The sequence below is a fragment of the Lolium perenne genome, chromosome 5 (genome assembly GCF_019359855.2).
Source record: "Lolium perenne isolate Kyuss_39 chromosome 5, Kyuss_2.0, whole genome shotgun sequence".
NCBI lineage: Eukaryota > Viridiplantae > Streptophyta > Magnoliopsida > Poales > Poaceae > Lolium > Lolium perenne.
In genome coordinates, this window is record NC_067248.2 from 235,934,285 (window position 1) to 235,955,851 (window position 21,567).

Here is a 21,567-nt window from a genome sequence, read left to right on the forward strand (position 1 = left end):
AGAAAGCCACAGGATGAAAGACAGAGATTCTGGTGCCCAAATTTCGTGCAAGACCACTAATGGCATTAAAACCCAACATGTTCCAGTATAATAAACAAGCTTCAACTAAACAGTATTTTAGCAAAGCGATGCATCTCTCCCTACAGAATTAATGCCGCTCAATCCAACGGAATATTACAGTGGAGCACATGTAACACTCTGAATTTACACAGGGCATTGGTTTCCTTGCTACCTTTGTGCATCAGCACATTGCACAGTCAAATATAATTTCATACTGTGTTCAAGATAGTGTTTCGAGCCTTGTGCTGTAAAAAAAAATGTATCATTATTTGATCACTAAACCTTATAGCTCTTGAGATCTCCACCAATATCAGTTGTCATGTAGTCAACAGATAAACTTTGGGTTACAAAGAGCTGGGTTGCTATCCACCAAAGTATGATCTTACACTGAAATAAGCATCACCCTGAAGGATTAGAGCAACATAAATAAATCGACATGCTCCCCTGAGACAAAATAAGATCATACACAGCAGCAGGGCATCACAGAGTACGAAATAACATTGGGGATCGCAATATACTGATCCCAAGCAAATTATTCTCCAAAAAACCAAACAATCCGTATATGTATGTGGCTTATTACAGGATTGAATTCACAGAAGGCATAGCCGCTCCCGCTGCATGGAGATGAACCTATTCAGCGCCAGCACTCCCATTGTGTGGCAAATGGCAATAGCTCTAATATGTCCCTACAGCCCTACCATGGCAATAATTAATGAACTAATACAATACCAAAATTCCTCCAATCAGATGTACCCACGTCTTCAGAATCTGAGTGATGAACATCCAGTAAACCTAACCTCTAGTATGTGCAGAAACTAATTACACTGGAGTAGCACTCTTAGATTTATCATGGGGATTACATTCACAATACAGTTCTTACTTTAGTTACTACACATATTTCTGTACTAATTTTTATATTGTGTCTTATCCGAAGCATTACAAACTGTTGGTGAAGTAAATCTCGCAAGGACATGTAGTATATAGCAAGAAGGACATAAACAACCCACAAATGCCTTGCTTGCTTCTTCTTGGCTATCCAAAGTGGTTGAGAAGCAGCTGAGATCTTGTTCTACTGCAAGTACAGTCTGTTATTTTGAGCCTGAATACTGATAAAGAAGTTAGAAACATTTGATCAGTACATACAAGAAAAAGATACATAAGTTGGAAGTACAACAATGATTTACAATCAATCCGTATTACTCTCATCCCAAAAACCATCAACAGCTAAATTTGAGCGAACTTACTTGTTGCCTTGTACGTAGATAGATATCTGAAGCTAACCGGAAGGTTGATACAAGTAGAGAAATGCATGTTTCCAAGAGTCCATGATTCAAAGAAGAAACTAGCTGGTAAACCATACAATAGCAAGTAGCAACACTTCAAAATTAACAACACTCGCAAGAGAAAAATAATCAGATATAATTGCAACTATTTTTGGGTAAAAATTAACCAATCCTCATAAAGTACACACACAGACAATACAGATAACTCAAACATCATGTGCAAGCCATTTCTTATATTGCTCAAGTAGATGGTAAATAATATAGAATCCTATGTTTGATGAATTTCTAGACTATTTGTTTCCAGGGAACTCTTCAACCCAGCATGGCGTGTATGCAAAAGATTTGATCCTTTCCCTTTCATTAATTAGCGCTTTGAAATGTATATAATCCTTTGGGTATATATTTCCTAATTTTTCAATCTTCGAGCCATTCAAATGATATGCCAATCCTGTCCGGACTGATGCACTCAAGAAGACAGTCTCTTTATATGGGTGAAACCCAAGTACCTCAATATCTTCAGGATCTAAATTATCATAATGCTCTTCATCCAAGTAACATTCTCCAACCATATCCAAGTCTTCATCATTGTCAGAGTTCCATTCAAATTTATTCTCAATTGTTGCTTTCTTGTGGTCTTCTGGGGAACTAGATGAAAGGAACATGTTGTAGTTAATATCTTCTAAGAACCATTGAACTCGTTGATAGAACCGATGAGGCGCTAGCACGAGCTTCAGGTCTTTGTCATGCTTCAAAATCCACTCCATCTGGCCACACGATTCATTAAGGATCCAAACTCGAAGCCAGCACTTCATCCGATGCCAACCCTTATCAAGCTCCACAAAGTACAACCCCCTTTTTGATCTTGCAATCTGAACATATGGATAATAGTCGTCTCTGGTATCATCTTCCATATCCACTGGTGGTTTAATTACGCTATAGGTATTATTAGACACTGATATCCTGCAGAATCATGCAAGAACCCCTTTCTTAAGCAGAAATCGGTAAGACAAAAGTGAAATCAGACACAAAGCCAAGTAAGTAGGTACCTCATAACAAAATTAGCTCTGAAGTGCACATAAAGTGTTCCTCGCAAGTAGACCGCATTGAAGCGCCCGTGACTACTCACTTGCATCTCACCATAGATCCCTGCAGCATCCCCTTCTCTGGCGAAATTCTTCTCCTCCCAACATCCCGACTTTGATGAGAATACATACATCTTGCATAGGGATGGTGCCCATTCAGAGGTGTCTACCTTGTCTCCAGGACGATTCTTACCCAAAGTGGGGATCATAAACACCTCGTAGTAGGGCGATAACACTGGATCATAGACTAGATGCTCACGGTACAGCACACTCCCGGTATCGTGCTCGGACGGGCAAGTCGGCAGAGTATTCCACCATCGCGTAGCAGGGTTAACCACGCGGTTATTGCTAAGCAAGAGGAGGCCGTTGCAGTGATCTTGGATGCTGTAGTCGCGCCAATCATGGCAGTCGTCATCCCAGATATGGCCGCAATGGGGGCTGGTGGACGGCAGGAAGCTGAGGCTGCCGCTGACCGCACGGGGCGAGGGGCGGGCGAGGAATTCCGGGAACTTGTGGTCGTCGAAGTGGATGAAGAGGCCGGCGAGGGCGAGCGGGAGCAGGTCGGCGCGCAGGAGGCGGCGGCCGTCGACGGCGTCGCGCCAGGCCCTGCTGACGCAGCGGGACGCGGCGAGCCAGCGCGGAGGGACGCGGCGGAGGACGTTGGCGAGCACGTCGTCCGGCAGGCGCGTCGGCTGCGGGTCGGTGGCGGCCGCGTCCCCGTTGGCTGAGTCAGCAGGCTTCACCTCGTCGCCGGCCATCCGCCTCGCCGTGATAGTACGATCCGGGAGATCTTTGATGTCGAAATCCCAGGGAGGCGGCCGCGGCGTCTTTATTGGATCTAAGAGCATCTCCAGTCACGTCCCCAAACAAGGTTTGGGGGACCGCGGACAAGAAATGGGGAAAAAAGCTGTCCAGTCGCGTCCTCCAAAGCTAATTAGCGCCTCATTTTGTGTTCGGCGTCCTCGGTAGAGACTCCGGGGACGCCGGACACAAAAACAGCGTCCACATGCATGCATGCAGCCCCTAGTCCCCACATGCTAGTCTCTTTCCCCACACTTTCTCTCACCTACTTTTCCCACATGGGGTGGTCTCTCTATTAAAAATGCATGCATCCGGACGCTGTTTGAGAGACGCGGCGGGGAAGAGCCTCTTTTTTGTACAGATTTTTGGTCTCTTTTTGTCCGGCGCGGTCCCAAACGTGCTCCAAATCATTTATGCCGAACGCTTTTTGAGGGACGCGACTGGAGATGCTCTAAAGCTTGCTGGTTTTGAGGCAAAATGCTTCAAGATGGCGACGGCAACAGCAAAACAACAGCACAGGTCCTTAGGACGTGTCGCCGGTGATGCGGCGTCGGCGCCTAGGCAGTGGACTGAGGCTCGCGGAGGACGCCGCCGTGACGATAGGGAGTAGAAGCAGTAGCGCGGCTGGTTCAGCGGCGAAGGCAAGAGGAAGCGGCCGCGGTGGCTTGGGTAGCTTCAGTGTTCAGAGTTGAGACGACCGAAATTTCCCTCTTCTTCCTTTTTTTTTTTTTTTTTACTTTTTCTTTGAATAGATTTGAACAAAAAATTGAATCGATCTAAATAGAACTTTGTTAACTCATTATCCGCATTGATAGTAAAAATCTCACTTTTTCATGAAGTTTATTTTAGGACCAAATATAAACTCAAATATGTAAGGTCTGATTAGTTGCTCACAACATTTTTCTGCATTGGGCAAAATCTTCTTTTTTCCAAAGCCATGTTTAACTAGGCTAAGTCTATATATCTGAATGTTGGTTCCTAACAAAACAAATCAGCCCGTTTGTGCATATTGTTTGGTTGCCAACTAAGCTGCAATTTGCGATTTGCGTACGAACTCATTTTGGCCTCTACGGGCCATAGTTCTAGTTACAACTTTTACAAATGGTGACATTACCTCTCATTAGTTGGAATAAAGAGGCAGCATAATAACAAATCAAACTAACAAGCAGGACTATTATAACGTCGTTCAGTTCTAGCTATTTCCAAATAGCAGTTTAAAAGAACAAGTTTAGCCCTAACTAAACACGAATGGTAGTTCAACACACAGGTAGTCAACTTATACACACAATCATGAGTAGTTCATAACACATCACATCATGTAAATGCTTCTTCTTCTTCAATCAGATCCTAGTATGGCCTCTGTCAGCCCACATAGCGTCCTCCCACTCCTGCCTCTTGTTATCGTTGGCAGCAACACCATGGCCAACATCAACTTCGTGAGGCTAGACGTCATGCTCATCCGGGAAGAACGAATCAATACCCCAGCCTAAGATCCAGTTATGCATGCAACATGCAAGAACTAGCTTAACCTAGGTGGAGAAGGTGTGGAAAGACTTATGGCCAATGATCTAAAATGTCTTATTCAGAGCTGCGAATGCTCTCTCGACGGTGACTATGAGTAGAATGTGTGAGATTGAAGAGTTACTTGGCATTCCTTGGGTAGAACCTTGTAGAGAACTTATTGAGGTGGTACCTTGTGTGGACCTGAAGGATGGGAGAAAACTAGAGGGACAAGCATAGCCAACATCAGCTAGGTAGAACTTAGCCTCAGTTTGAATCGTTGCATCATGGGCTGATCCTTTGCACCCAGCAAGCACATATGTGAACTTCATATCGAAGTCAACAACGCCAAGCATATTCTGGTTGGTGTAGTGCTTTCTTCCCTTGTAAGCAGAGACTGGCTTCTAGACACTTTCGCTGTCATATGAGTACCATCAATGGCTCCAACACAATCCTAACACGAATATGAACAAATGGTTAGGCGTTTCTGCCATACAAGTGTGTAGAGAACAAGGTTCACCCTCAAATAAGATGCACAAATGTGTAAATCAATTCTACAAAGTGTTGCTCACCTTAAAATATGGAAACCAACGGTGATTTTCGGCGATATTTTTAGGAGTGCTAGAAGTTGCAGGCTTGATCATCTCTCCTCTCAGTTCTCCAATAGCATAGAGGACTTTCTTGAAGTACCTACAAACTGTTTTAGCCGATCTCCTCCATGTGCTATGGATGACTCACAATTGTTGGTTGTGCCCAACAACATGAAGGGACATAGCCACTTGCTCTTCGATATAGGTGTGGATGTTGTCCCTGAGCAACTACAACCTAGACCTTAATATGTTCACGAGTTGGTTAAAAGCATATTTGTTTTTCAACCTCAGCATGTTCATAGATTTGACATCGCCATTGTTGTAGATGTAGTTCAGATTGTTCATCCGCTCTCTCATCGCAGACAAACATTAGTGTGTATGTTACACCGGGTCTAGTGTAGCAACGAATGGCTCTCGCGTGCATACATAACACCCATGTATGAATCACATCTACGAGGGCACCCGCTTGAACAAAATATCTTGTGCACATCGGATTAATTATTTTGATGTGCCATAATCATGAGCTAAATCGGCATAAATCTAAGCTAAAGTAGTAACAGTAGGGCGGGAGTGGGCTGTTCAAGCTTACAGTCTTCTTTAAAGGCATCCTCATTCTGGCGGAGTCCTAGACGAAGGGGATCAGAGGTTGATGGAGGCCGAGACGGGTCGCCGCTCTTGGAGATCGGGCACTCTCACACCATCGGGTCATCGCGACGGAGAGAGTGACGGAGCCGATGCCGAGATCTCCGCAGTCGATGGTATTGTTGCAAATCTATATTGCCGCCTTCTAGTCTAAGGGGATTTCGATTTAGCTAACTGGTGACCGACTATGGCAGGCGGTGATGCTACTATGTGCGCCTAAACGCAGACCAATTTTCCAGCTCCCGCCATTTCCACCACACACGAGTTCGGCCGATTTGAGCTCGCCAGTGCCTATCCCCAGGAAAACGGCCAAATCGAGCGTTCCTCGCGGGCATACTTTTAGGCCGCTTTAAACATCATGCGATGCAATTTTTTCATACGTCCTTGCCAACGGAACGTCCAATTTTCGGCCCAATGGAAGCGTTAAGCGGCCCTACAAGCAACCAATCACGCCTGTATAGTAACATCTTTAGATTCATGGCATTTTCAGGGTTATGTATGTGACAAGCAAAGGACATCTTTAGTATCATGGCATTCTCAGGGTTATGTGACAGACAAAGGATCATATGTCGTCGGCATATTGTAAGATGTCAACGTTATTGTCTACCAGGCTAGGAGCCAAATCACAAAACAAACCATTTAGCAACACTGTTTTAGTCAAGGATTCATCCACCATATTGAACAGAAAAGGTGCCATTGGGTCCCTTTTTTTAGAAACACAGTTCAAATATAGACGTTCACATACACGCACATACACCCACTTATATAAATGCACAAACACACACTCTATCCTAGCACCTCCGAAAGACTGAGCCAGCGGGTTGGATCTTGAAATTGACGAAGTCACCACAGGCGCCTTGCTGTCGACGGGAACGTCACCTTCCACTGAATGAATATTTCGCCTTTATGAGACACATAGATATCAAACCTAGGGTTTAAACTCTGGTGGGCTAGGAGTACAACCACCCTCCTAAGCACCCAACCTCGATGCCATTGGGTCCCTAGCCTCACTCCTTTAGCACTCTGAAAATAAGGCCCCACTTTGTTATTTATCTTCACACTACGCCTAACCCAAGAACACCAAAGGAAATAAAAGCCTCTAGCCTCATGATAAATCGTTAGGAAATCCCAATTCACTTTATCATAGGCTTTCTTGAAATAAAGTTTCAAAATAATGCCAACTTGTTTTTTAACATGTATATGACGTATAATCTCATACAAAGAAAAATCACTATCCATAAGATATCTATTTTTGATGAAGGCATTCTGCTGGACACTGAAAAATTGGATGCATAAGGATCTAGCTTGATTGTTGGAGTTTTAGTGATCAACTTATAGATAGATGCATCTAAGTAGGCAGATATGCATGAACTGTTGAATTTTGTCAGAGTCGGCCATCTTAGGAAGCAAAGTTATCACGCCATAATTAAGCCCTTGCAAATCTAGGGTTCCATTATGAAAATTATAGAAAAGGTTCATCGCGTCATCTTTCACCACCTCCCAGCAATGCTGGTAAATTGCAAATCTAGTAGTATCCTACCTTTCCACATCTATTTTCATATTCTCGATACGAATACAAATGTGGATTGTATGTTACTCGAATATGATATGGATGAGGACTAGATAATTTTTCAATACAAAACATGTACAAATATAAAAGAATATAAATATGCTGAGTAATAGAGCCGTGTCTTATTATGAGTCAATTATATGATGATAGAGATATAAATATATTTATACAACACACTAGTTTCATGTTGACCACTTTGGTGTTTTCTCAGGTTGGTTAATTGGCTTATTGGGCTAGAATTACTAAAATTTATTAACAAAATTTTATTTGAAATGGATATATCGATTTCTATATCCACATTTGCTTCAAAATTGAGCACCACATTTGTGTTGCACTATTTGTAAAAAGAATTAGCAATCCATTTCCATTGTTTCTCATACTACCACATCCATTTTCGATTTTTCGAATACGAATGCCACATAATTTGAACTATCCACTACCAAATAATTTGGATTGTCCACTATCATGCCCTGCCGCCGCCTGGTTTCACTTTTAAACTTAAGGCCTTAGCCCTGCTTTAAATTAATAAAGCAACGACACATACAGAGTTATGAGTTATGCAACACACTGAGCCACCGCTCCCAAAACCACACCATCGACCAGAACAGCGAGTACCCGCTCAACCACGACACAAAGCCTACCAGGTCCCCAGACCGAGCCACACACCACAGGATAGAGTACAACATAACATATCCAGAGAGCACACGAACACACACACTCTGCCCAGGTACATGGCGATGTCATATCACCGCCGGCGCCGCCAACTCCGCATGAAGCCTCCGCAGGTTCTCCATCGCCGCGTCCAGCAGCCCTCTATCCTTCCACTTCACCAGCATCCGCCATTGCTGCATGTAAATGATCATTTTGTACAAGGCATCAGCCGGTTTGCCAATAAGAACACCCTCCATAGTAAGCTTATTACGAATATTCCATAACGTCCAAGCTAACGCCGCGAAGGAAAACCAAACGATCCTCCTATACGCCCCGGATAAGCCATGCGATATAGCAAGGAAATCCCCTACCCCGGCAGGGTTCCACGAGCAATGCAGGAGTTCCCTAACTCCCGCCCACAGAAAACGCGCCAAGGAACACTTGAAAACAATATGATCACAGTCCTCAGGCTCGCCACATAAGGAGCAAAGCCCATTGGACGGACCTCTCCGTTTGGCCACCTGCAGCGAGCACGGTAGTTTGCCCCAGAGGAGCTGCACAGAACACTCTAATCTGGGAGGCACCCTCGTCCTCCAGGACATCCCTAAAATGTGTGACTGCGGCTCCTGCGACGACCTACGGTAGATGGACTTGGTGGAGAACTCCGTGATGGTTCCAAGTGCCAAGATATCAAATCGTCCCCTTCACTTGCTCGAGTAAAGTCCGGCTCCCTAGTCGGGTTCTCCCATTCAACCGCCTCTGCTAGAGAAAAGGGTCGGCGAAACCTCAAGCGCCACCCCAAACCATCCCCGGCCCCGGATCTTTGTAATAAAAGGAGAATCACAGCGGTGAAAAAGCACGGGTATCTATCCTCGGGGAGAGGTGCCCGACCACCAATCCAGCCCAAAAGAAAGTCCGTCTCCCATTCTCGGACACCGTAGCTTCGCACCAAGCTTGAAGTACCATTTGACTTTCCGGATAGAGTTCCGTAATTGCGATCCCTTAGTCGGTACTAGAGGTGAGAAGAGATCATGGTCCCGGAGGTATTTCGCCCTAATCAAGTCCGCCCGAGACCTTCGGCATTATGATAAAGCTTCCACACCCATCTAAGCATAAGAGCGATGTTCATATGCACGGTATTGAGGATCCCTGCACCCCCAACAGCCTTAGGACGACATCTGGTTGCCCGATCAACCATGTGGTACTTACGTTTCTCTCCCACTCCTTCCCAAAAGAAGCGGGAGCGGACCTTGTCGAAAACCGCATGCGTTGAATCGAAGAGCATAAACAAGCTCATAGCAAACAGCGGTAGACTCGACGGGCGGAGTTAGTCAACTCCAAGCGCCTTGAAGCCAAAAAGGTCCCTGCCATGGGTCGACCCGTTTGGCAACTTTGGTTGTAAGAAACTCCCGGTCCGAGGCTCGAAGCGTCTTATCACTCGAGAGCGGACCCGTGTACTTAATGGGGAATTTTCCCAACCAGCGATTAAGGAGCCGAGCTACCGCTCTGCTCTCCAAGGAGGTGGTCCCAACCACCACAACCTCACTTTTGGCTAGATTAAGCTTCAGACCGGACATCGGCTCGAAGCTAAGTAGAACGAGCTTCGAGTTGGCAATCCCTTCGTCTGTCGGCTCGATCATCACCATAGTATCATCCGCATATCGCAAGTGAGTGACTCCCCACTGGAATCGTGGCTCACTAAACCCGGATATGCCCGGCCTCCTTAGCTCTTGCCGGCATGGCCGCCAAGGCGTCGACCATGAAGTCAAAGAGAATGGGAGACAACGGGTCTCCCCTGTCCGACCCTCGCGTTCGGAAGAAGGGGCCGATCTCCCCGATTAACATTTACCGCCGTTTGGCCACCCGAGACCAATTGCATAAGGCGATGAACCATAGTGGACGAAAAGCCTTTCCGAAGAAGGACTTCACGCAGAAAATCCCGATCGACCCGATCATAGGCCTTTTCAAAATCCAGTTTGAGAAAGAGGCCCCCTAGCCTTTTAGCACGGAGCTCATGTGCAATCTCATGTAAGGCCAACACGCCCTCGTGAAGGGCCCTACCTTTAATAAAAGCCGTTTGGGAGCGATCTATCGTTCTATGAGCTAATCGGTGCAAGACGAGTCGCGTACGCCTTCGACACAAATTTAAAAATCACATTGATAAGAGCAATAGGACGATCTTGCTTGATAGAATCTGCACCTTTAACTTTAGGAATCAAAGTAAGGATCCCGAAATTCAGTAGAAATATCCACCCTCCCTAGGGCGAAATCGTTAAGAATCGAAAAACAAGGGGTCTCAAGGTTCCCCAAAACCTTTGAAAAACGCATGGCAGCCGTCCGCCTAGGTGCGAGTCCACTTTCATGTCATGAAGAATCCCATCAAGCTCCTCGAGCGTAAACGACCTTTCTAGGTCATAGTTCTCCTCGTCGGAAATACGTTTGTCATCCGGCCACAAATTTTGCGCTAGGGTGAAGGCCCTAGCTTCACCGGTGACCCCATCGGTTGGCGGTAGAAGTCGTAGACATGTCCCATAATAGCCGTCCGATCCGTAAGTTCCCCGGTCCGAAATCGGACGAGGAATCCCACATTTCCGCCGACGCCCGTTGGCAATCGCGTGGAAATAGGCCGTGCAAGCGTCCCCTTTAAGGAGCCATCGCACGCGATCGCATTGTCGCCCGATGCTCTTCCTCTAAAGAGTCCGACAAAACCACGATCTTCAAGATGGTAGCGAAAGGCCCATCCTTCCTCATCTAAACCCGATGAGTCCGCGACAACATCGAGCGCCGCAACCCGAGCGGAGCCCGGCTTTGCGGTCTCTCTTTCCTTCCCTAGGTTCGTTCCCCATCCCTTGAGGAATTGACGCGTCGGTCGGCCACACACATCCGAGTTCAATCGAACCCCTATGCGGCCCAAAGTCCGACAGAAAGAGCCTAGTTTCCCTGAACTAGGTCCAAAAACCCGGAACACCGAACCACCAAGTTTGAAAGATGAACCTGGAGGGTCGACACCGCTCATCCTCTCCGCTCTTAAGTAGCGGCGGAGTGTGATCCGAGCCAATCCGAGTGATCGCGGTGAGTGAGCGGAAGCGGGAACCAGCCTCTGTGCGGGGACACAAAAACTCTATCCAACACACATCTCACCGGAGACAAGCTGTTTGTTAGTCCAAGTATAGCGCGCCCCGACCCTTGCCACCTCCCTTAGAGACAAAGTTGGCTATCGCGTCATTAAACCTATGAACCCGAGGCCAATTGATATTGGCATTATTCTTATCCCCCGCCAGGATCAAATTGAAATCCCCACCCAACACCACCGGGTCCCGATACGAGTGACCTCCCTAACCAGCTCATTCAGAAACTCCTCAAGATGCCGATGATCTGCAGGTCCATAGACCAGCATAAACCACCACTTCGATTGGTTCTTCTTTGAAGAAGATGGGCACTAAGGTAGAAGGTGCCCTTCCTCCAAACCCCAACCTCAAAAGTCTCATCCGGAAACCCGGCAATAGGCCTCCCGAGTGTCCTATCGCCGGCAACCAATTCCAGCTTGAATTGGCGCCGACTTCTAGCCTCCCGAGCTCGAAGCGAGAAATCCCGACGAATAGTCTCTTGGAGACCCACGACATCTACCTTTTCGGATCGCGAGATAATCTAACATTTGGGTCCCATGCCGCTAGCCCCAAAACCGCGGATGTTATATATGAGGCCTTTCATTGCAAACCTGCCGTTTCCCCGTCCCTTTCGGGTCGACAAGATTGGCCGCTTCGCGCTCGCATGCTTGGGCTTGCTTCGAACACCGGAGCTACTCCGCACGGGCTCCCCACCCCAGGATCCTCAACCAACAATGGCGCCTCTTGCGCCGCTGCCTCCCCGGCAGCCGCAAGCTGTACTTCCTTCTCCCTCTTAAGAGCAACTTCCGCAATAGAGGCACAGGCCGCCTCCTAGCTCGCACCAAGTCCAAAATCTCACTCGGCGAGCCCCGGCTCGGTTGAAAATAATGCGGCTATCCACTAAGACATGAGCAAGCTTATCATTGGGGAGAGAGACCGAGAGAGGTGGGAGGAGGCGTGCACGAGTCCAGGTTCTTGTCGGCGGCGAGCTTCTTGGCCTTCTCGAGCACCGAAAGGTTGGCGCCGCCTTGGAGTGTCTTGAGCTCTTCCTCACGGACAGCGGGTTGTCCTTCTTCTTCTTGAGCGCCACGGAGTACGTCGCGCCGCCTTCCCATCGCCTTCTCCGACTCCGCTGCCCCGCCGGCACCACACCGCCGAAACGGTGGCGACGGCACCATGTGGTTCGGCGAGGCCGCAGCTCCCCGTCACCGCCACCCGCACCCACGGACAAGTCATCGTCGCCAACACCGTCACCCGAGAGCTGCCCCGGCTCCCCACCGGGCCGCAGCCGCCTGTGGTCCAGCCCATGTCCACACTTCCTTCCGAGCCGGTCCGAGACTTGGGAGTCCGTCGACGACTCCGCAGCCGGTGGGGACGCAGCGGGCACCATGAGCGAGCGAGGCTGGCGGAAGGACGCCAGCACATCGCCGGTCCCCAAGTTCGACCCATACTCATCAAGGAACCTGAGGCGTGACTCCGTCCCTCCCAGCGGAGGAGCGCTGTGGTACCCCCCAGCACCCTGCCCACCTCCGCGCACTTCCTGCGCGTGCTCCTTTCCCTTGGAAGCATCCTGCGACTTCTCTGCCACCGCCTTGTTCCTCTTCTCCGTATCCTTCTTCCCAAGATCATTCCATTCTTCCTCGGAGGGAGAGATGACCAAGACGATGACCGCCTGGTTTCACTCGCCGGGGAAGGAGGAGGGGACGGGGCTGGGGAGGTGGCGGCGTGTCCATGAGCACCTTTTGCGTTTTCTTGGAAAGAAAATGCGTACATTTCGATCACAAGTGTACTTGTTACTGCTAGTTGAAGGCGGTGCAGTCTCGTCTGATCTCCCCGCCCCGGCCGCTCTTCACCCCAGCTCTCCCGAGCTTGACCATGGCCTCCTTGAACGCCTCGAAGAAAAGCGTCTGGTTACTGGCGAACCCCTCCACCGCGGGCCGCGACGCGGCGCCGTCGTGCAGCGCCTGGTCGGAGGCGAAGAGCCCGAGCCCGCCGGCGAGGTTGGCGTAGTAGGTGTTGTCGAAGACGGTGGGCGTGACGGGGTCCATGTCGACGGCGATGGTCGGGCCAACGTCGCGCGGGCACGCCGCCATCAGCTGCCGCGCATACGACGCCCTGTAGTACGACGGGCCCGCCACCGCGCTGGAGCGGTAGAGCCGGTCGGCGAAGCGCGTGCAGTGGGAGAAGCCGACGGTGTGCGCGCCCGAGAGCGCGACCATGTCGTCGACGGTGAGGTTGTTGTCGGCGAACATCGCGGCGATGGTGTCGGGCTGCATGTCCGGCCCCGGCAGCTTGCCCGTGACGTCGCTGGCCCTGGAGACGAGCCCGTCCAGCCGGCCGAGCTCCACTGTCCAGCGCGGGCCGGACGACTGCCCCATTGTGGTACATACATTATTGTCAGGACAGAGCTGCGAAACATGGCAAGTAAGACGGATGGTATACCATGGTGACGACGTCCCTGGCGGCGAGGGCGAGGACGTCGGCGCAGGAGACCACGCCGGGGCAGGCCTTCTCGACGGCGGCCTTGGCGCGCACGACGGTGTCGAAGCCGTCGCCGGCGAGGGACTGGTTGTCCGGCGCGTCCTTCTCGGCGTCGTTGGTGACGGACGCGATCATCACCGACGCGTCGCAACCCTGGCCCGGTAGACAACAGCATCATTCTCAGTTACAGTCGAGCTGACAATATCAAATTAACAACAACAGCACGAGCAGTAAAAGGGATCTTTCTTTCTCAGGTGAAACTGAAACCGAGGGAATGCATGGTGACGTGGACCCGAAACGGCAACGTGGCGCCTGATCTGCCAGCAGGGACTTCCGACAAATCTGGTCTGAATACTTTGAATTTCCATCAAGCCCAGTTGACAGAGAGGTCGTGCGATCACATGGCAGAAGCGACGGGCCCGTGATCGGGAGCCCATCGAGCTTCGCCCACTGGGCAGCAATAATCTCCCACAGTACCTCTACCTAACCTCTCACACTAGTGGAGCAGTGTACTAGTGTAATGGTAAAATTAGGCTTAAATGGAATCAATCGATTCCTGGCAGATTAATGGGTTCATCAGTACAGATGGAGACAACCAGACATGGACAAGCTGCTCGTGCTGCTGAGCTGGAGAAAAAGAAAAGAATACCAGCTGCAATTTGCAATGTTTTGCAGGGCTGCAAATGCAACTAGCAATAGCATCCATGGCCGGAAATTGGGAGAAATCCTCTCGATTCTTGGTCGATGTGAAGTTCCAACTTCTAACGGTGACGAAATCGTGGAAGCTTTTCAAGAAAGAACTGAATTCAGAAGAACTAGCAATGGCGTGGATGGTTCGATCTCACCGGCGCTCACCTGGACGAAGCAGTCGTGGAAGAAGAGCCGGAGCGTGGCCGGGACGGTGACGAAGGTCTCCTTCACCTTCCTGGCCACCGCCGCCCGCACGATCGACTCCACGCGGGGGCACGTCGACCGGTAGTAGCCCGGCGACAGCTTCGCCTCGCCGGGCACGGCCGACGCCAACACCATGGCCGCCGCCAAAGCTACGGCGAGCAGGCAGCCGCCCCTTCTCCATCGCTCCATGCTCTCGGAAGCTGCTGCCGCTCAAGGGGCTCACGGGCCGTGGTGCTTGCGTGTGCGTGTCTTGGAATTTTAGTTGCTGTGTAGAGAAGGAAGGCAGCTACTGCGGTACTGCCTCACTGGTCACTACAGTAACTGAAAGAGAGAGGATTGCCCTGTTGCCAAGTGACAGGGAAAACAGGCCTACATAAATAGTTTTTCTTGCCTTTTTCTTCTAGAACTATTGTTATACAGATGATGATCCAATTATGGATGGTGGAGGCCAGTCTTGTTTTAGATATTAATGGAAGATCTACCATTCACTCGCTCCCCAAGTTGAGTTAGCTTTCGGTGATTCGCTTTGGTAAAAACAGTTGGAACCCATGAGCCACAAAATGGTTATTAACTTCAGTAAAAAAAAAAAAACAGCTATGATTCACGACGCTGGATCTAGTGCATGGTAATGGCACTGATAAAAGATTCCTGGAACGATGTTAGTGGGACAGCCATGCCAACTTGCGAAATCATATTTGGACTTTTCAAATACCGCTGGCAGTGTCCCTTTCTACCCCAAAACCCAATCAAATCCTGGAGAGGATGCACATGGGTTCCAACTGTTTCGTCTCCTTGGATTTGGCACCATCTAATCTCTTGTAAATCCAGACAATCAGATCGAGGAATCGTACCAGAATCAAAGATGCTTCAGATAACACAAACTGCATCATCTCTCATCATAGGAAACTCAGGATGACAATTAATATCATACAAGACACGTCAATGCTTCATGGGTACTGTCATCTCGACTGGATTACAAAATTCTTGAAGAAAAATGCAAGGATATGGGAACAGATTTAGCAGATCTTGTTAACCATACAATGTAGTGATGAAATCCAGCTGGGTTGGTGGGTATAAGGAGGGCTACAAGCCTACAAGCAGAAGTTAGACCCTGGATGCACCCAGCTTGCGCTCAAATAGGCGACGCAGCAAGTAGACCTGCGCAACACTGGCTCCAATAAGGGCAGCTGATTCGAGGAGTGCCTTGTGAACTGCCCTCTTGCTCATGTTCTCGTTTACTGCATCACAGCACAGAGCAACAGAAGATTTAGATGGTAATGTCAAATATGCACCAGAAGATTAATTGCTGAGAAGACATGGTAAATAAAAATTCTGGCATCACATCAGAAATGAGTTTGACATCAGGGGGAAAAAAAGAACTGGACGAACTCTCCTAAAACATATTTTCTAGAATGCGCCCTGAGAAAAGTCCTAGGTCTTACTGGCTAGCTAGCATGATAAAATTCTAAAATGACAGCAGAAATGACTAGGATGGTGAAAAGACAATACTAAAACATGATGCTTACACAAAGCATAGCTTGGCATGCATTCTAAAGAACCTAAATAGTGGAGCACGCAGCTCCTAGCAATGTGCAAAACTATTTTACATTAAGCAACAAGAAAATTACACATTGGTCAATGGTTACAAGTTGCAACTTACAGGTGTTATTCAGACAAGAGAGAAAGAGGACAAGAAGAAAGCATTAAAATACTACAATTCACTAGCACTTAAATTGTACGAGAGAATGTGAGAGGATGAACTTACATATTGCTTGACGGTCTGTTTGGGCCTCCAGCCAGTGCTGTTCGAACTGAATGTTGTAGAGAGCTTCATCCAGCTTAGCAATTTGTTCAAACAAAGGACTAAAATGCTCTGCAATTTGTCAAGACAAATGAATCAGGGGCATGTTGCTTGTTAGATGAGTTCAAGAAAACAGTAAAAAGGCTATTTACCATCTTTGGCATGCTGGTCGAAATATGAAAAATGACCAACATGCACATCAAAGTCCACAGTTTCATGGTAAGGGGACTTATTAGTGAAGCAGAAACGGTGGACGCCTCTCTTCTGGACTATGAATTCGAACTTATCACTAGTCTTGTCACGAGAATCATGGAGTTGATTGCCATTAGGGTCCTTAACCTGCAATAAATCATGACCAAATCAGCTTTGCAGTGTGAAAGTTAAAAAATAGTTTGGTAAACAAGTAGTTAACTTAACTATACAAAAAAAAAGCCAATTATTGGTTCTTCCCAATAATGCAAACACCAATTTCAACATAGTACAGTAAATTGGTGTAGTTTGCACATGGAGAAGAAGTGGACCTATATAAAAATGAAAGGAAAAGAGAAAGAAGACCATACCACAAGATCGACACCTTCCGCAGAATAATGCCAGGGTGTTTCCGACTTGATCACAACGAATGAAACATGAACAGTGTCCCCTTCATAGTCAACATTGTGAGAGAAGCACTCTTCCCTATCCATCACGAAACGAATCGCCAAGGCATGGCGCAAGAAAGGCACAAGACACAGAACCACGAAACAACCAAGTCTCAAACTCTTCCCGTCCATCATCTGACTGGCATAAACACAAAAGTGATGGAAGTTAGACCCTGTCCAACTACGGCAATGCAACATGATGCCATTCAAGACAGTTGGTCTAACGCTTCTGAGCTCAAAACTCTTACAGCCAAGGCCAGAGACTAGCATATGCTTCTCAAATTGACATGTGGACATTTTATAAATCCATATGAACGCATGACTACAATTCAAGATTACACTAGTTCACTAGACATTGACACATTGTGATATCAAACAAATGCCTCAACAGAACATATCACAATACACATGACGATTGTATCGCCATATCCGGCCATCCTAGTCTTGAGCAGATTAACAAGTAACTGATGATAATGGAGCATGGCCCCTAGTAACGGAGGTGCAAAGGGGATAAATAACAAGTCACAGACCCCAGAACACGAAGGAGTGAACTATTATATCAGCTTCAGATGATTGCTTCTTACAAGATAGACGCAGAACAAATCTTAACACTGATATATGAATTCACCCCTGGGGGTGGAGCTGGCTCTCCAACTGACTGATCCAACCTAGCAAGGAATCGAGATGGCTAACCTAGATAACCAATTATCTAAGTGGAGTACCCCTTATTCAAGTGCAGCTCACAAACCACTTGGGTACTCCACTTGAACAAATCTTAACACTGATACACAAATACACGGATCCTAGGGTAAGAGTGAAAATCCCCTCCATAACTAGGGCACAAGCGCAATGGCCATAACCACAAACCCAGGATTCCCGCTAGATCTAGACAGCGCTGCCAGAAATAAATCAGCGGGCAGCGCGTATTCTCCCTCTCCATTAATTCGGGGAGCGAAATGAGAAGCCATTACACAAAAGGCGCACCGTGATGCCAGCGGAAACACTCATGATAAAGAACCACAGAACAGACCGCGGGATGGCCCGAGAAATCCCACGAATCTAGCTAGAGGGAGGGCGATTTTCATCACTAAAATAAAACTCTGATTCGAGTTGTCCGGCGGGGCTGATTGATTGATTGATTCGCAGATAGGATAGCAAAATCAGCAGCGCGAGAGGGGCGATGGATGGGTGGAGCTCACCTTGCGCACTGTTCCCGGGAACCTCCTCTTGTTCGTCGTCAGATCGGCGGGGAGCCGGGGAGGAGTTCGGTTGAGTGAAGAGGAGAGCGCAGGGGAGCACGAGAGGGCTGTTTCGCCCTTTCGTTGGGTTTGCGTGACTTTGTTTCATCTGGGCATTATTTGGGCCTTTGAAGCTGCGACCCAGGGCCAACTTTCCGGCAATGTCGTGATGTACCCATTTGAACGAGGGCCCGGCCCATCTACGAGCGTGGGCTTGACCAAAACAATAGTTGTGACTAAATCTGCTTGTAATCTATTTTTTCAGATTTTTTTACGATTTGAAAATGGTTTTCAATTTTTTAAAAAATAAAAGGGTTCATTGAGCTCGGGCTCCGGTAGCACTTTCGCTTCTTCTCTGACTCGAAGGACTCGATAAGCGTGCGTTGCTGATCGGCCGTCTCTTCCGGGTGCGGCCCGTCGTCGTCGGACCACTCGAACTCGTCGTCGTCGTCGTCGTCGTCGTCCTCCACCTCGGTCTCCTCCTCCTCCGCCTCGGCCTCCTCCTCCTCCTCCACATCCGTTGGCGCCTCCATCATCGCCGCCGCCAACTCGTCCGCCCGCCTCCCCAAGATCGCTGCCAGCGCCGCCTCCCGCTGCTGACGCTCCTCCGCCGCCGGCGCTCGATCGCCTCCTGCCGTTCACGGTACAACGCCTCCCGCTCCTCACACTGGCGGCGGCGCTCATCAACCCACCGCCGACTCATCTCCTCCGTCCGGTGCCACCGCGCCTCTTCTGCCGTCGAGGCGTCAAACGCCGCAACGGTGTCCGCCAGCGCCTCCTCGTGCCACGCTGCTGCCGCCGCGGCCTCGTCAGCTGCGGGTCCAGGCGCGTTGAACGCCGCTACATCTGTCGCGTGCATCGCCTCACGCTGCTGGCGGGCTTGCTGCTCGAGTGCCTCCCGCTGCTGCCGACGATATGCATGCTAGTTCTCCATCCCTCGCCGCCGCCGCTCTTCCCGGGCGGCGACGTCGATGCCGAACTGCGAGTCCGGTGGTGGAGGTGGTGCTGGAGGAGACAACGGTGGAGGGAACTGGCCATCGCCGGGGCGGCTCGTCATTGCGCACTGGTGGTGGAGGGACGAGGGCTGTGTTTGTGGCGGAGAAAGGGGTGCCGGCGGCTGTGGTGGCTGCCATTGAGCCGGGAGGGCCTTTTATAGACGCCGACATCGGGAAAAAAGCGCGGGAAGAGGTGAGAAGAGGCGGGAAGAAAGTGCGGGAACGGGCGGTGGCGTGCGAACGCCGACGACGCGTGGAGGCTCGGCAGCACCGACGAGACGTCTCGCCTGCCTCTTGATACGCGTACAGCACGCGACCGTTGGGAACCCCAAGAGGAAGGTGTGATGCGTACAGCGGCAAGTTTTCCCTCAGTAAGAAACCAAGGTTTATCGAACCAGTAGGAGCCAAGAAGCACGTTGAAGGTTGATGGCGACGAGATGTAGTGTGGCGCAACACCAGGAATTCCGGCGCCAACGTGGAACCTGCACAACACAACCAAAGTACTTTGCCCCAACGAAACAGTGAGGTTGTCAATCTCACCGGCTTGCTGTAACAAAGGATTAGATGTATAGTGTGGATGATGATTGTTTGCGAGAAAACGATAGAACAAGTATTGCAGTAGATTGTATTCGATGTTAAAGAATGGACCGGGGTCCACAGTTCACTAGAGGTGTCTCTCCCATAAGATAAATAGCATGTTGGGTGAACAAATTACAGTTGGGCAATTGACAAATAGAGAGGGCATGACAATGCACATACATGATATGATGAGTATTGTGAGATTTAATTGGGCATTACGACAAAGTACATAGACCGCTATCCAGCATGCATCTATGCCTAAAAATTCCACCTTCAGGTTATCATCCGAACCCCTTCCAGTATTAAGTTGCAAACAACAGACAATTGCATTAAGTATGGTGCGTAATGTAATCAATAACTACATCCTCGGACATAGCATCAATGTTTTATCCCTAGTGGCAACAGCACATCTATAACCTTAGAGGTTTCTGTCACTCCCCCAGATTCACGGAAGCATGAACCCACTATCGAGCATAAATACTCCCTCTTGGAGTTACTAGCAAAAACTTGGCCAGAGCCTCTACTAATAACGGAGAGCATGCAAGATCATAAACAACACATAGATAATAGATTGATAATCAACATAACATAGTATTCTCTATCCATCGGATCCCAACAAACACAACATATAGTATTACAGATAGATGATCTTGATCATGTTAGGCAGCTCACAAGATCCGACAATGAAGCACATAAGGAGAAGACAACCATCTAGCTACTGCTATGGACCCATAGTCCAGGGGTAGACTACTCACTCATCACTCCGGAGGCGACCATGGCGGTGTAGAGTCCTCCGGGAGATGAATCCCCTCTCCGGCAGGGTGCCGGAGGCGATCTCCTGAATCCCCCGAGATGGGATTGGCGGCGGCGGCGTCTCTGGAAGGTTTTCCGTATCGTGGCTCTCGGTACTGGGGGTTTCGCGACGAAAGCTATTTGTAGGCGGAAGGGCAGGTCAAGGGGCGTCACGAGGGGCCCAGACGACAGGCCGGCGCGGCCAGGGCTTGGGCCGCGCCGCCCTGTTGTCTGGCCAACTCGTGGCCCCACTTCGTCTCCTCTTTGGTCTTCTGGAAGCTTCGTGGCAAAATAGGCCCCTGGGCGTTGATTTCGTCCAATTCCGAGAATATTTCCTTACTAGGATTTCTGAAACCAAAAACAGCAGAAAACAGCAACTGACTCTTCGGCATCTCGTTAATAGGTTAGTTCCAGAAAATGCATAAATATGACATAAAGTATGCATAAAACATGTAGATATCATCAATAATGTGGCATGGAACATAAGAAATTATCGATACGTCGGAGACGTATCAGCATCCCCAAGCTTAGTTTACTGCTCGTCAGAAGCGGTGTAAACGATAACAAAGATAATTTCTGGAGTGACATGCCATCATAACCTTGATCATACTATTGTAAGCATATGTAATGAATGCAGCGATCCAAACAATGTAAATGACATGAGTAAACAAATGAATCATATAGCAAAGACTTTTCATGAATAGTACTTCAAGACAAGCATCAATAAGTCTTGCATAAGAGTTAACTCATAAAGCAATAATTCATAGTAGAGGTATTGAAGCAACGCAAAGGAAGATTAAGTTTCAGCAGTTGCTTTCAACTTATAACATGTATATCTCATGGATATTGTCAATGTAAAGTAA

At 48.6% G+C, this 21,567-nt stretch overlaps 3 protein-coding genes across 5 annotated transcripts; all 3 read right to left on the bottom strand.

Annotated features, from left to right (window-relative positions):
- Positions 1-555: 555 nt before the first annotated feature.
- On the bottom strand, positions 556-3,444 carry LOC127302324 (uncharacterized). Of its 2 annotated transcripts, XR_007852824.2 has the most exons (3): positions 2,390-3,444; positions 1,305-2,303; positions 556-1,166 (listed from the first exon to the last, which is right to left on the bottom strand). XR_007852824.2 is itself a non-coding variant. In XM_051332750.2 (2 exons), the coding sequence occupies exons 1-2, from the start codon at positions 3,271-3,273 to the stop codon at positions 1,634-1,636; spliced, it is 1,554 nt and encodes a 517-aa protein (XP_051188710.1). In that variant the 5' UTR covers positions 3,274-3,444; the 3' UTR covers positions 556-1,633. The 2 variants fall into 2 exon arrangements, 1 of the variants encoding a protein (XP_051188710.1); XM_051332750.2 differs by having other exon boundaries at positions 556-2,303.
- Positions 3,445-7,851: 4,407 nt separating this feature from the next.
- LOC127302325 (peroxidase 55) lies at positions 7,852-15,011 on the bottom strand. The gene is made up of 4 exons (XM_051332751.2): positions 14,623-15,011; positions 13,729-13,920; positions 12,959-13,655; positions 7,852-8,008 (listed from the first exon to the last, which is right to left on the bottom strand). The coding sequence occupies exons 1-3, from the start codon at positions 14,848-14,850 to the stop codon at positions 13,086-13,088; spliced, it is 990 nt and encodes a 329-aa protein (XP_051188711.1). The 5' UTR covers positions 14,851-15,011; the 3' UTR covers positions 7,852-8,008; positions 12,959-13,085.
- Positions 15,012-15,527: 516 nt separating this feature from the next.
- Positions 15,528-18,435, bottom strand: LOC127302326 (transmembrane emp24 domain-containing protein p24beta2). 2 transcript variants are annotated; one of them, XM_051332753.2, is made up of 5 exons: positions 18,300-18,435; positions 17,023-17,239; positions 16,615-16,801; positions 16,427-16,534; positions 15,528-15,899 (listed from the first exon to the last, which is right to left on the bottom strand). In XM_051332753.2, the coding sequence occupies exons 2-5, from the start codon at positions 17,233-17,235 to the stop codon at positions 15,766-15,768; spliced, it is 642 nt and encodes a 213-aa protein (XP_051188713.1). In that variant the 5' UTR covers positions 17,236-17,239; positions 18,300-18,435; the 3' UTR covers positions 15,528-15,765. The 2 variants fall into 2 exon arrangements, with proteins under 2 accessions (XP_051188713.1, XP_051188714.1); XM_051332754.2 differs by having other exon boundaries at positions 17,023-17,235; positions 18,300-18,431.
- Between the last annotated feature and the right edge of the window lie 3,132 nt (positions 18,436-21,567).